This window comes from Podarcis erhardii, assembly GCF_964252035.2.
Source record: "Podarcis erhardii genome assembly, chromosome: 8".
NCBI lineage: Eukaryota > Metazoa > Chordata > Lepidosauria > Squamata > Lacertidae > Podarcis > Podarcis erhardii.
In genome coordinates, this window is record NC_138499.1 from 4,492,133 (window position 1) to 4,505,790 (window position 13,658).

At 44.0% G+C, this 13,658-nt stretch overlaps 1 protein-coding gene across 4 annotated transcripts in view; it reads right to left on the minus strand.

Moving 5' to 3' along the window:
• ADGRB1 (adhesion G protein-coupled receptor B1) overlaps positions 1-13,658 on the minus strand; it is a 381,906-nt gene that overhangs the window by 34,517 nt on the left and 333,731 nt on the right. For 2 of the 4 annotated variants that reach the window (XM_081873966.1, XM_081873964.1), the window contains exons 23-25: positions 11,846-11,912; positions 9,681-9,766; positions 4,514-4,612 (exon numbers count right to left, since the gene is read on the minus strand). In XM_081873966.1, coding sequence (XP_081730092.1) covers positions 4,514-4,612; positions 9,681-9,766; positions 11,846-11,912 — 252 coding nt within the window. The remainder of the gene's footprint in view (positions 1-4,513; positions 4,613-9,680; positions 9,767-11,845; positions 11,913-13,658) is intronic. The other 2 variants (XM_081873967.1, XM_081873965.1) reach the window with 1 other exon arrangement.

Sequence of the window (13,658 nt, forward strand, 5' to 3'; positions counted from 1 at the left end):
GAACCAGAAAGGAGATTCCAACTAAACATTAGGAATAACTGTCTGACAGCAAGATCTGTTTGACAGTGGGACAGACTCCCTCGGGAGGTTGTGGACGCTCCTTCCTTGGGGGGTTTTAAGCAGGGGTTGGGTGGCCATCTGTCAGGGATTCTTTAGCTGCGATTCCTGCATTTCAGGTCAATTCTGTGTCCAGGGCAACTGTTTACCAACTCCATCTGGTACTCAGGCTGAGACCCTACCTGCCAGCAGACTGTCTCGCCAGAGTGGTGCATGCTCTAGTTATCTCCCGCTTGGACTACAGCCATGCGCTCTACGTGGGTCTACCTTTGAAGGTGACCCAGAAACTACAACTAATCCAGAATGCGGCAGCTAGACTGGTGACTGGGAGTGGCCGCCGAGACCACATAACACCAGTCTTGAAAGAACTACACTGGCTCCCAGTAGATTTCCGAGCACAATTCAAAGTGTTGGTGCTGACCTTTAAAGCCCTAAACAGCCTTGGCCCAGTAGACCTGAAGGAGTGTCTCCAACCCCATCATCCAGCCTGGACACAGAGGTCCAGCGCCGAGGGCCTTCTCGGTAGTGGCACCCGCCCTGTGGAACGCCCTCCCACCAGATTTCAAAGAGAAGAACAACTACCAGACTTTTAGAAGACATCTGAAGGCAGCCTTGTTTAGGGAAGCTTTTAATGTTTAATAGGTTATTGTATTTTAATATTCTGTTGGAAGCTGCCCAGAGTGTCTGGGGAAACCCAGCCAGATGGGTGGGGTATAAATAATTAATTCTTCTTCTTCTTCAGGGGGTTGGAATAGATGATCCTTGGGTCCCTTCCAACTCTGCAATTCTGTGATGGGCTTTGCTGTCCAAACAGCTAGAGGACTCTAGGTTGGTGAAGGCTGCTCTAGCCCCTTCATTAAAACCTCTATGGCCAGAGGCCATAGAATTGGAAGGGATAATCTCATCCAACCCTCTGCAATGCAGGAATCTCAGCTAAAGCATCCATGACAGATGGTCAACCACTGTCAAACAGCTCTAACTGTCATAAAGTTATTCCTGATTAGCTAGTACAGCCATTTTCAGAGGCTTTCAGAGTTGCTCCTCTCCGCCCTGCCATGATTAGCAGAAGTAGATATATGCAAATTCATGCAAACATAGTAATTTGCATTGAATAATGGGGCACAAAATGTATGCCAAATGTGCATCATGAACCGTGGTAATTATAAGGCTGACTGACATTGCTAGAATGAGTTCCTTAGAGATTTAGTATCAAGGCTCTTTATGATGGTATATTTTTAACCCTTGCCTTGGTATCCGTGTGCAAAATAAACATGTGACTGTTCTGGATATGACGTGGGAAATCATTTGCTATTTGGACAGTGGACCGACCCAGTTTGACACCCCCAAATTTGCTTGCAGATTAGATTGCAACAGCTGGCCACTTCCAGGGCATTTGCCCAGATTTTATTTTGCAGTTTTAGTCCCCACAAGAGCATGCATAAATACATCTGTTATGTCTAAAATGCATACTAAATGCACATTATTGGTGTGAGGGAGGAGGGGCTGCACTGAAAAGAATCAAAATGCATTGAAGAAATGCATATTTATGGGAAGAGTGTGTACAAAATGCATACAATTTACATGCATTTTTATAATGCCTTCTTTTGGAAAAATCCACACAAAAAATGAAGCAGTCTTTAGAATGTGGGTAGGCAGAAGGTAGATTAGGATCTACCTGCAGATCTCTGAGTGATCTGCAGGAGATTGTAAATGGTTTTTGATCCCCTATCATCTAACAATAGCAACATCTAAAAAGCTTCACCCCTACACTAAATAGGGCTGGGTAAATCGATCAATTCTGGTTTTTCTCAGTTTCACATTGTTCCAATCTTAAGTTGAGTTACACACCCAATTTGTTTTAAAAACAAAGAAAGGGAAACTCTCGTGGAAAAAATTACTAGTATTTTAGGTTGAATTTCTCCTCATACAAACTTTTGTGTCTTTAATTTTGCCCAACATGCATGTTTTGGGTAAGCATTTTCTCCTATCGTAATGCATGTTTCTATGTTATTGTCACAACTACACACATTTTTATGCATGCTTTTACTTTAGTGTGTGCAGTTTTGTGGGGTACACATTCCTTGGCTGGAGAACAGCATAGAAAATTCAGAGAAGTATAGATTTTGGCGGATAAATGCATTTTGGCTTGTGTATTGTTTTGGAAACTGCGGTCCACCTTTAATTGAAAAATGAACTAAACTTCTACACCCCCCAACAGAAGGGCAATCAGGATCAACTGATATGCATGGTTATACTTATGCAATTTTAGAAGCCACTTTGCTACAAGTAAGCGGTATATACTACAATTAGTATCAGTGCTTTTCCCCCATAAATAAATGTTTAGGGGTACTCTCATTTTCCTACTCATATTGAAATACTGCCCCCAGTGAGACCAAACTTAGATTCACAAAATGTTTAGGGGTATGCGTCCCCCTACGTTCCCCCAGAAAAAAAGCACTGATTAGTACTAATAGATATATTGGCCATTTGCAGTACAAAAGAAGGACTTTTTGATCCCCAAGAGCCTAATGATAGGAATGTCTGAAAGGTTCCTATCCTGGAACAAATAAACACTTGGGAGAAATCCCAGAAGCAGATTTTTGTCCTGGGTTGAGCATGTGCTCATAAATTCCCTGCCCTTCTTACATAAAACATTCCTTCCCTCCTGAGACAGTATTTTGCACCTGGTTCTAGTTGGAAAAACTAAAAACAAATAAAGCAGTTCTTACAAGGCAAAAGTCTGCCCATCGCTGCCTTAGACTGCCAACATCATATGCTGAAATGATGCAAGCCAAGATTAATTAACAAGCTTAATTTAGGATACTGGAATGTGAATGGCATGCGGAAGACAGCAGAGGAATTCTATGGGGCAGCCACAGAGAACAATTTTCTGTCAAATAGGACAACGGGAGGAAGAGATGCTTTAAGGCAGCCTTCAATCTAAGGGTGGAATAAAGGACCTTCAATCCAAGGATGGATTAAAGGTCCATTTTGACATTACTTCTGCAAGGGCTTTGAAGAAGTGGGCTGACCAGTTGCAGTGGGGAATTGTTGGAGTTTCCCTTCTATTTTTTAACTGTCATTTTCACTTCCTTGCCACAAGTCATAAGCCTGGCACCTGCAAATTAATCGGTTCCTACAGAAAATCAACCTTAGTATTGGAGACTCGTTTTCTGCCACACCTCAATCTGAATTGAAAGTTCACGGCTGCAACATTGCAGCATCATTCACAGGTGGGGAAACTGTGATCACAGAATCATAGCACCCTATGGGTCAGCTATCTCAACCCCAAGTCCTCCAGATGTTGTTGGATTCCAACGCCCTTCAGTCCTGGCCAGCAGGACCTATGAAGTCCAGGTATATCATCCCCATTTCTACAATTAGGCCTAGCACTGCCAATCAGTGACTGTTAGCTCTGACAGGTAAATGGAGCTTCCATTATGAGGGGCAGTAGATCTCTGCAAGCCAGGTGCTAATACAGGAGTGGGGAACCGTGGCCCTCTCAATGTTGCTGGACTCCAAATCCCTTCAGCTTCAGCTAGCATGGCCAATTGTCAGAGATGGTGGAAGCTGTAGTGACATTGTGAGGGCCACTGTAAATGAGGTAGGAACATGAATTGAGGAAAGCTCCCAACTTCACATCTAAGTAGGTAATGAAGCACCAGCAAGGCCTGAAAAGACCTGCAAGGCAAACTTGAGTAGACCTATATTGACATAGCTTCCCAAGTTTGCTGTGCAGGATGAGAGAATTCTGGACAGAGGTTGATGGGCCATCCAGGAGCCACTGCATGGAAGGACTACTATACTGCAGCCTTTGAGGATGCTTCCCAAACTGTGACTAGTAGAAAATGCAGCTGCCACGTTGGTGTGGGCAGATGGATCGAACACAAGGAACAAGGCTACTTTGGCGTTGGTCCTACGTTTGTGGGTTTCTATCCTGACTGAAATCGATGAAGACCCATCAGTCCAAGTCTTCAACGGGTTCTAAGGAGCTGTTTGTATTCAGATGCTTCCTCTTGGATAATGGGTGCACCTCTTTTTTTTAAAAAAAGGGGGTTTCTATAGTTTTGGGGAAGGTCCACCGCTCAGTGGTAGAGCATGCAGAAGGTCGCAGGTTCAATACATGTTGGCATTCCCAGGTAGGGCTGGGAGAGACTCTTGACTGAAACCCTGAAGAGCCACTACCAGTCAGTGGGCATGATCCTGAGGTAGATGGACTGATTCAGTATAAAGGAGCTTCCTAGGTTCCTAATATGATCCAAGGAGAGAATAAAGGAGACAGAAGAGCCAGGCGGGTATAAGAAATCAAACCAGGGTGCGGAAAAGAGAAAGAGAGAGCGAGAGCAAGAAGGAGGAGACTCGTAACCAAAAGGGTCGAGGGGGGTAGAAAATAATAATTATTTTTTTTTAATAAAAAAAAGGAGAAAGAAAAGAAGTTGAAATTAGAGGAACTAACATGGCGTTACTGGTGGCTGTGGCGGAAACGTCAGCAGAAGATAGTACTCCACACTTGGAACATTTGAGCGTGATGCCGTAAAGAGGCACTGCCATCTGACTGCAATTAAAATTAAAAGACTGAAACGAAACAAAACACTTTGCTCGTGAAAACACAAACAAAACCAAAAAAATAAAAGGAAAAGGGAGGAAGGAAGGAAGGACAGGAGGACGGGTGGTGGGTGGGTGGGAATATTTAAACCCATAAGGGACAAAAATAAATAAATTAACAGATCAAAAGGAAATCCCGACCGACAACACCCATAGCTTGAGAGAGAGAGAGAGAAATAAACGAAATAACGGAAAGGGAAGGGTTAAAACTCTCATCTATGTCATTCCAGGTGTGGAAAGCCATGAACAACAGCCCAAATCCCACCCCGCCCGCCCCCAAAAAGGTCAAAGCCACTGGGGTTAGATAGAACTGTGTTGGGAAAGGCTGACCAGCCACAGAGTGCCTGTTAATATCCCACTGCTACCCACAATTTCTGTGATTTTCTGTGAACCGCCCTGAGACCTCTGGGTATAGGGCAGTATAATAATAATAATAATAATAATAATAATAATAATAATAATAATAATAATTTCTACTGTGTAGCTTCCATATCTGAGAAAAGTCACTGTTTCTCTTTACCCCGTTCTGCTCCCCTTCTGAAATGTCGGAGATTTCTGAGAAGGCAACTGCGGCTATGGTTGGAAGGGCTTTTGGGGGGGGGTGTATGCCTGGCTTTCTAAGGCTGAGTGTCTTACTGAGAGGGAGGCGAGGGGCTGCGAGTTCTGTGCGGTGCGGTTGCAGCAGCAGAACCAATGCAACGTTTCTGCCGTTCCATCTGCACCGCACTGACTTCTCCGTGGCTCACCCCTTGCACTCTTCCTTTTGGTAAGTTGCAGTGACACCTGACATCCAGAAGAAGAAGAGTTTGGATTTGATGTCCCACTTTATCACTACCTGAAGGTGTCTAACAAAGCAGCTAACATTCTCCTTTCCCTTCCTCCCCAACAACAAACACTCTGTGAGGTGAGTGAGGCTGAGAAACTTCAGAGAAGTGTGACTGGCCCAAGGTCACCCAGCAGGTACATGTGGAGGAGCGGGGAAGTGAACCCAGTTCACCAGATTACGAGTCCACTCCTCTTAACCACTACACCACACTGTATCCAGGTATGCAGCTCATGTCATTGATCCATATAAAGTAAGCAGCACATAGGCGGCACACAAAACACTACCAAACCATTCTACGTTCTAAATCTTATATTAATAATCCAAAATCAATACTTACACTTCATATGCTAAGTTCTTTCTTGACTTAAGCATTTATTCATTTACTATAAATGAATGAATTATTAATATAAAATTTAGAACGTAGAATGGTTTGGTAGCGTTTTGTGTGCCGCCTATGTGTTGTTTACTTTATACTGGTCTGCTACGAGAATTGGCAACATAGGTTCATTTCTTCAGTACATGTCATTGATCCAGCCATAATCAGATCTCTTTCTTTCTTTCTTTCTTTCTTTCTTTCTTTCTTTCTTTCTTTCTTTCTTTCCTCCATAAATTGATATGCATATTTCTATATTTCTGTACAGTGGTACCTCGAGTTACATACGCTTCAGGTTACATACGCTTCATGTTACGGACTCCGCTAACCCAGAAATAGTGCTTCAGGTTAAGAACTTTGCTTCAGGATGAGAACAGAAATTGTGCTCTGGTGGCAGCGGCAGCAGGAGGCCTCATTAGCTAAAGTGGTGCTTCAGGTTAAGACCAGTTTCAGGTTAAGTACGGACCTCCGGAACAAATTAAGTACTTAACCCGAAGTACCACTGTATTTTTATATTTCTATATCTTGTATCTCTCCTGGAGCTGGGGTGTTTTTTTACATATAAAATTGTTTTCAGTTGTTTGCATATATGGAGTCTACCCAGTGAGCCAGTGTGGTGTAGTGGTTAAGAGTGATAGACTCGTAATCTGGTGAACTGGGTTTGATTCCCCGCTCCTCCACATGCAGCTGCTGGGTGACCTTGGGCCAGTCACACTTCTCTGAAGTCTCTCAGCCCCACTCACCTCACAGAGTGTTTGTTGTGGGGGAGGAAGGGAAAAGGAGAACGTTAGCCGCTTTGAGACTCCTTCGGGTAGTGATAAAGCGGGAGATCAAATCCAAACTCCTCTCCCCCACTCGCGCAGAACGGTTTTTAATCTGTGAAAATTGCTTTGAGATATTTTACGGGAAGTGATTCAGAAATGGAATCAAATAAAGAAATAAAAAGCCCTCTTCTTTTTTTCGGTAGATGCCATTTTTTATATTTATGTTGTATTCGGCTTTAGAAACATGTGTTGGGAAACAGTTTGGAAAGCCTTAAACAAACAAGCAAACAGCTTATTTAACTTATTATATTCCTTGCTGTAATGCAAATGTGTTTCAAAGAGCAATTAATGCTACTCTCTTCTTGGGAGAGACTGGAAATAAATGGTTCCTCTACACACCCCTTTATTTTAATTGAAAGGGATATAACTGAACCACTTTTTTTGTGGGTAGAGTAGTTAGCGGCCTTCTCATCTCTTATGTGGGATGGAGAGCGCTTGCTCCTTTAAAATATAGTTTCTGATAATTTAAATCTGGCTTTAATGTTTATTTTATTTTACTGCCTACATCACCTGGAAGCACTGGAGTGCAACAATACGACTGATAAATATGGAATCATCTTATCAGTCCAGCCAAATGACTGCTCTATTATGGCTGTACAGAACCTCCATATTCAAACACAGTCTACACCACTGAATTATCATTACTGAGGAGCAAACGGCAGCGGACTGTGAGCTTCATGGAATAATTTGAATGTCCACTTTCAAGTTTTCTCATGTCACGTGCATCAAAATCTACTATAACCACCCCCAGCGTTGCCACTTCTCCCACACAGTTCCAAAAAAAACCCCAGGTTGACCTTAGCTGGCTAGATGACCTGAATTGATCCAGCTCTCCCAGGCATTTCCACATTCTCAACAGGTAACATGTTCTAAACAGGTAACAAGATCAGCAGAACCATTCAACGTGGATAACGTACTTTTTAAAAGAGAACATTTCACATGCAAGCAAAGAAATGAACAGAAAAAAGAAGGGGGAAAGGAAAGGTATGGAAAAGCAAAGGCCCACATTTCCCTCGATGTTTTCATTTTCAGTACACATTTGACACAGTCGATAACCAGCTGGAGGAGGCCTTGATTGGAAGACTCCGTCATGTTTCAACAGGACAATAACTCCAAATCGAGCAATTTTCTGGCTGTGTGGTTTGATACTGCAAAGGAGCACACTGCAGCCTCTAGGACTGAATTCTCCACTCATCACACTGGGGCTGCCAGCCTCTCTTTCTCCCTGCTAGATGAAAGGTCCACTGCCAATTGCTCTGGGCAGCCCAATCTATCCTGGGGTGATCTGGGGCTGTTTCCACTAGACTTAGGTGAAGGCCAGGTTCCTCCAGATCAGCCCAAGGCAGTCTGGGAACAACTGAATTCCACAGAACTTACTTCTGAGTAGAAATGGGTTTGGATGGCATTGTTTTTTTGCACCTTGCAAGACAGCAGAGGTTTAGGAAGAGTTTTCTTTCTTCTAGATGGGCTACCTTTCCAGGTTGATGAACCTCATCTGCCCCTCACTTCCCTCTACAGTACATGCAGAAACTGCCTTCTTGATCTTTAGACCCACTCTTGGTCTCGTCTGCTCAATCCACCGGAGCCTGTATTCACATGCAGGTAAAGGTAAAGGGACCCCTGACCATTAGGTCCAGTCGTGGCTGACTCTGGGGTTGCAGTGCTTTGCTGGCCGAGGGAGCCAGCGTACAGCATGTGGCCAGCATGACTAAGCCACTTCTGGCAAACCAGAGCAGCACACGGAAATGCCATTTACCTCCCCACCAGAGCGGTACCTATTTATCTACTTGCACTTTGATGTGCTTTTGAACTGCTAGGTTGGCAGGAGCAGGGACCGAGCAACGGGAGCTCACCCCATCACGGGGGTTCGAACCGCCGACCTTCTGATTGGCAAGTCCTAGGCTCTGTGGTTTAACCCACAGCGCCACCCGCGTCCCTTCTCACATGCAGGGGAAGTCCCTAACTCACTAAGGGTTTGAGACCCATTGGCTATCACTAAGGGTTTGAGACCCATTGGGTATCACTAAGGGTTTGAGACCCATTGGCTATCAGAACCGGGGAGGGAGGCAGGGGGGGCGTTGGGATACAGAGAGCCTCCAAAGCTCCTGAGGAGCAGTTCCTCTTCCAGTGGTGAGAAAAGCCACACCTCCAGTGAGGAAGAGAGTGAAGGGGCCAGCCAAATGAAGAGAGGGGGACGCATGCCCCTTCCATCGCCCAGCTTGCGCAGAGGGGTGAAACGCAAGGAGGGGAGGAAGAGACTTGGGGTGCCAAAGCTTTTATGTTGGGGGAGAAGCCAGAAGGGGCCACTCCCGGATTCTGCAAGTGACTAAGACGGACATGAACTTTGTAGATCTGCACCATAAATAGTTTGCACAATAAAACCTGTAAAAGACAGGTTGGAGCCCTGCCTGTCTGGTTACTCACAAGCAACCACCAGTAGCATTTGACAACCCGCCTAGTACGCTTCCCAGCATGCCTCCATTCTGAGAGTTGGTTTGGGGAGAAATTGGTGGCAGCCCTAAGTGGAACCTTTGATGAGCTCATGAAAGCTCCACCCCAGAAAAAATGGACACGTATCCATGGCAAAACCAATTTTTTCACCCTCAGCCCAGTCCCCAAATCCAGGCCTAACACTGTTCTTTGGAAAGTTCAGCCCAGCACTAGTTTCACGTACAATGAGCCACCCAGTGTCTCCTTTGGCGAGCATCAATTGGATCCTTGTTTTCATGTTGGTTTTTTTGCATGAAGTTCTCCGTTGCATTTCTGCTCCTTTAGTAAACCGCACTCAAGTGAAAACCTTTGCCTTCCATCTCTGTCCCAATTGGGAAAAGAAGCTCTAATAGCTAATTCCTACTTTCTTTTTTTGTGAGGGAGGGGGTTACCATTATCACCCTCCCCTTTGTGTTCCTCCACCCCTGCCTGGTTATCGAGTGTGACTGTTTAATTTCCGGTTTCATTCTTTTTTGCTTAGAGGAATTATTGATATAAGGCATACCCTGCCCGTTCCTTCAGTTTCTTATCTGTTATTCCATCTTTCGATACAAGTTTGTTAAATACCAGAATACCAATAACCATGTTCACCTGTTGGAAGAGAAACAACAGACAGACACGTTTGTTTGAAAAGCCCAACCATGTCAAAAATCAGAAGCAAAATCATACATTTCAACCTGCTGAATATGCCCAGATATGTCCCAGCCAGCTTAGCATTGCTTAAGAGAGGTTAACAGCAAAATCTGAGTGGCCAGAGGGACTATGACCTGCACAAGGTTAGAGGACCCAGGACTGCTAATTTCTTATTTGGTCCTGGAGCCTTTTGCATGATGAACGTTTGGTGTCTGGGAAAGCAGACATTGGAGTCAAACCAATTTTTCAAGAGAGTTCCCAGGAATACAAATTGGAGGGAGGAAACCAGTGTGTGAACATGAAAGATGTCATGTCTCTCTGCTCAAGGATGGTGTTGTCTCCTTGTCAGCATCCCAAACACAAGCCACAGACAGAACTGCTTTAAAGCCCCGTGGGCTCAAAGAGGCCATCAGCTCCCTTTGATCAGGGGTGGAAAAATGTGTCAATTCCAGCTGCTCATTTTTTTTTTCCAGTCTCAAATTCAGTCTTCCATGATTCCGTGCCACGTTTTCAAAATTCATCAGTGGGTTAGCGTGAATTTCTCTGGATATGCACTTTTTTGGCAAGCAAATTCCTTTAACATAATGCATTTTGTATGTTATTTTCACTAAGGCATGCATTTCAATGCACCCTTCCCCCTAACATGCGCATTTTATTTATTTTTTGCACATAGCATTTGGTTCAAGAACTGCAATGCAAACTTTCAGAAAGGAAGGACTGCTGCATATCAAGTTTGCATAGTGAGGAGTTCTGCATCAAAATGTGAGCTGGTCCCCATCGCTCACATCTCACCAGGCAGAGGGCCTTCTCAGTAGTTGCACCCACCCTGTGGAACGCCCTCCCTTCAGATGTCAAGGAAATCAGCAGCTATCTTATTTTTAAAAGACATCTGAAGGCAGCCCTGTTTAGGGAAGTTTTTAATATTTAATGCTATATTGTTGTTAACACTCAATTGGGAGCCACCCAGAGTGGCTGGGGAAACTCAGCCAGATGGGTGGGGTATAAATAATAATAATAATAATAATAATAATAATAATAATAATAATAATAATTGTGGTAGCTCAGATTACAGACACTTCAGGTTACAGACCCCGCTAACCCAGAAATAGTACCTTGGGTTAAGAACTTTGCTTCAGGATGAAAACAGAAATTGTGCAGCAGTGGCACAGTGGCAGTGGGAGGCCCCATTAGCTAAAGTGGTACCTCAGGTTAAGAACAATTTCACACTAAGAACGGACCTCCAGAATGAATTAAGTTCTTAACCCGAGGTACCACTGTATTATTATTATATTCTTGATGCCTCTTTTTAATTGCATGTTTTGAAACTGTATTTTAAATTGTTGTAACCTTCCCTGAGATATTAGCATGAAGGGCAGATAATAATAATAATAATAATAATAATAATAATATTTGCAATTTTTATTATTCCCTGTTGCATTGTGTATTGCATTTACCTAGACGTAATGAGGAAGAGGGAAAAATAGAGAGGGCATGGTCCAAGGATGCATGGCTATACTGTTCCTACAATTTCTCTGTTGCTACAACACAGAGATCCTGTGCAAGGTTAGCCCCGCCCCCAGTTGTCCATGACTCCTTGCCAGATCTCTTGTCCCTCAAACAGTGTTTATACACATTTCAGACAGACTGTCCTGAATTACGTTTTGTTTGTGGATGCCTATTAATCACAGTATATTCAGGGTCCTTTGAACACAGCTAATGCCAGACCTTTGCAACTGCTACATGAAGCAAACCACTCTTAATTCTCCTTTCCCCCTCCCTTAAGTGCCTTCATTCAAATTCACCCATCAATATGGCATTCACACTCTTAATTAATCCAAAACAAATCTCCTGTGGAGAAAGGACCTTAGCTTGGGCACTTTTGCTTTCCTCAAGGAGCAATTTCCTCTTGAAGGTAGAGAGAGAGAGAGTCTCTTTTTAAAAAATAAAAATAAAAGAATAAGTGGTCTTTGGGGGAGTTGGGAGCATAGGGAAGGCACACATAGAAAAAGAAAAATGTTCGGAATTTGGGGAAAGTACCAAAACGACAGCCGCTGCTGGTCCCACGAAGGCATAAAGGAGACCCCCTTCCAAGGACAGCCAACAGCTAGAAGAGGAAGAGGGAAAAAACAGACGTCAGAGCAGTGTCGAGACTAGTCTCCAGGCACAGCAGAAACATTGCCCAGAAACAACATTAAAAAATGAAGAATATGGGAAGTGGGAGGGGACTGCCCAATGAAACAAGTTGCATGATAAACACTTATATTAATTAGGGTTGGGGAAACCTGTCAAATCTGGGTTCACCCAATTTTCCTTTTCCTTTTCAAATTTTCACATATTCGCATTTTATTATTTTGTTAAAAAATAGTCATTGTGAAAATTCATCAGCACTTTAGGGAAAATTTCTGCTAATATACACACTGTATGCCAGTTTGTCTAAAATATTTATTATTGCATGGGGAGTTCCCCCCCCCAGTGGAAATAAAGACACACGACACAATTATTAAGGTTAATGGGCTAAATAAGGCCACAACTTTATTGGTTACAGGTGATGAGCGGTATTAGCTTAGGCATTGGTCCTAACCGACTATATCTGACTTATCTGATCTAGAGCCCGTCCACTAGAAGTCTGGGAAGGGTTAACCACCAGTAGGGGGAGTCCTGCTGATGCACATCAACTAGGAACTCCCCCGGGGTCACTGATAGGGGGCGTGCCTTAGGTCCTCACCTCCATAGGCTTCAGACAGGGCCATGCCCCCCGGAATCCTTTACCAGACTACCCTTCAATATGTGGGGCAGGTGATGGCGCTTCCTCCCCTCGTCCATCTACAGAGCAATACCAATGCCTAACCGCCAATACCAAGAAAGTTGTCATGATTTGCTACGACGTAGGTGAAAACCAAGTGGCTGGTGCCAATTTGCCAAGTGGAAAAATTCCTACCAGGCCCCTCAATGGCGACCAACCGAGGTCCATAGCAAGGTCAAGGAATGAAAACCTTATAGGGCAGGAGGGTGGGAAAAGCAGGAACAGCTGGCAGGTGGCAAAAGAGGGAGATCTCTGGCCGCGTCCTGCTTTAAATAAGGCAGGCCACAGCCCCAGAGCCAGCCGATTGGCTGGCCAGGGGGTGACACGACTGAGGATTCCCCCAATCGTGTGGGGGCTGGGCTCCAGCCACTGTGCGAGTGGTTGGAGCGTGAAGCCTGCAACCCCACCTCCTCCTAAGGCGGAAGTGGCTTTAATTAATTTATTGCCCTTATATTCCACATTGTGCTCTAAGGAGCTCGGGGTGGAGCACATGGGTCTCCCTGTCCTCAATTAACCCCCAAAACAACCCTGCAAGGTAGGTTAGGCTGAGAGGCAGTAACTGTCCCTAAAGACCACCCACTGAGCTTCATGGCCAAGTGGGGATTTGAACCCTCTTCTCCCAGATTTCTGCCTCTCTACACGTTTTCACAAAGCAACTTCCCATAATCAAATGCATTTTGGGGGTATAATATTTTCAGTAACATATGATGGTTTTATTAACACTTTGCAACCATATATACATTTCTCGTACATGTTATTTTGTAGGAAAACAGCTTTGCAAAATTCAGAGACGTGAAAATTGCAACGGTTGCTGGGGTTGGGGTTTTTTTGGGTTTTTTTGGTTCACGTATTGCTTCATTGAGTATGGATTAAGTAAGTTCACCTTTAAATGCATTTCATTTAATGTTTCATTAAGCAAGATCCTTCTAGCTGCTCTCTGCATATTAAATCCAGGTTTAAAAATATCTGTATGTTCTTTCAAGTACCATTTCTAACCATTCTGGGAGCTGTAGAACTACGAAGGGAATAGGCGCCTCCTATCAACTC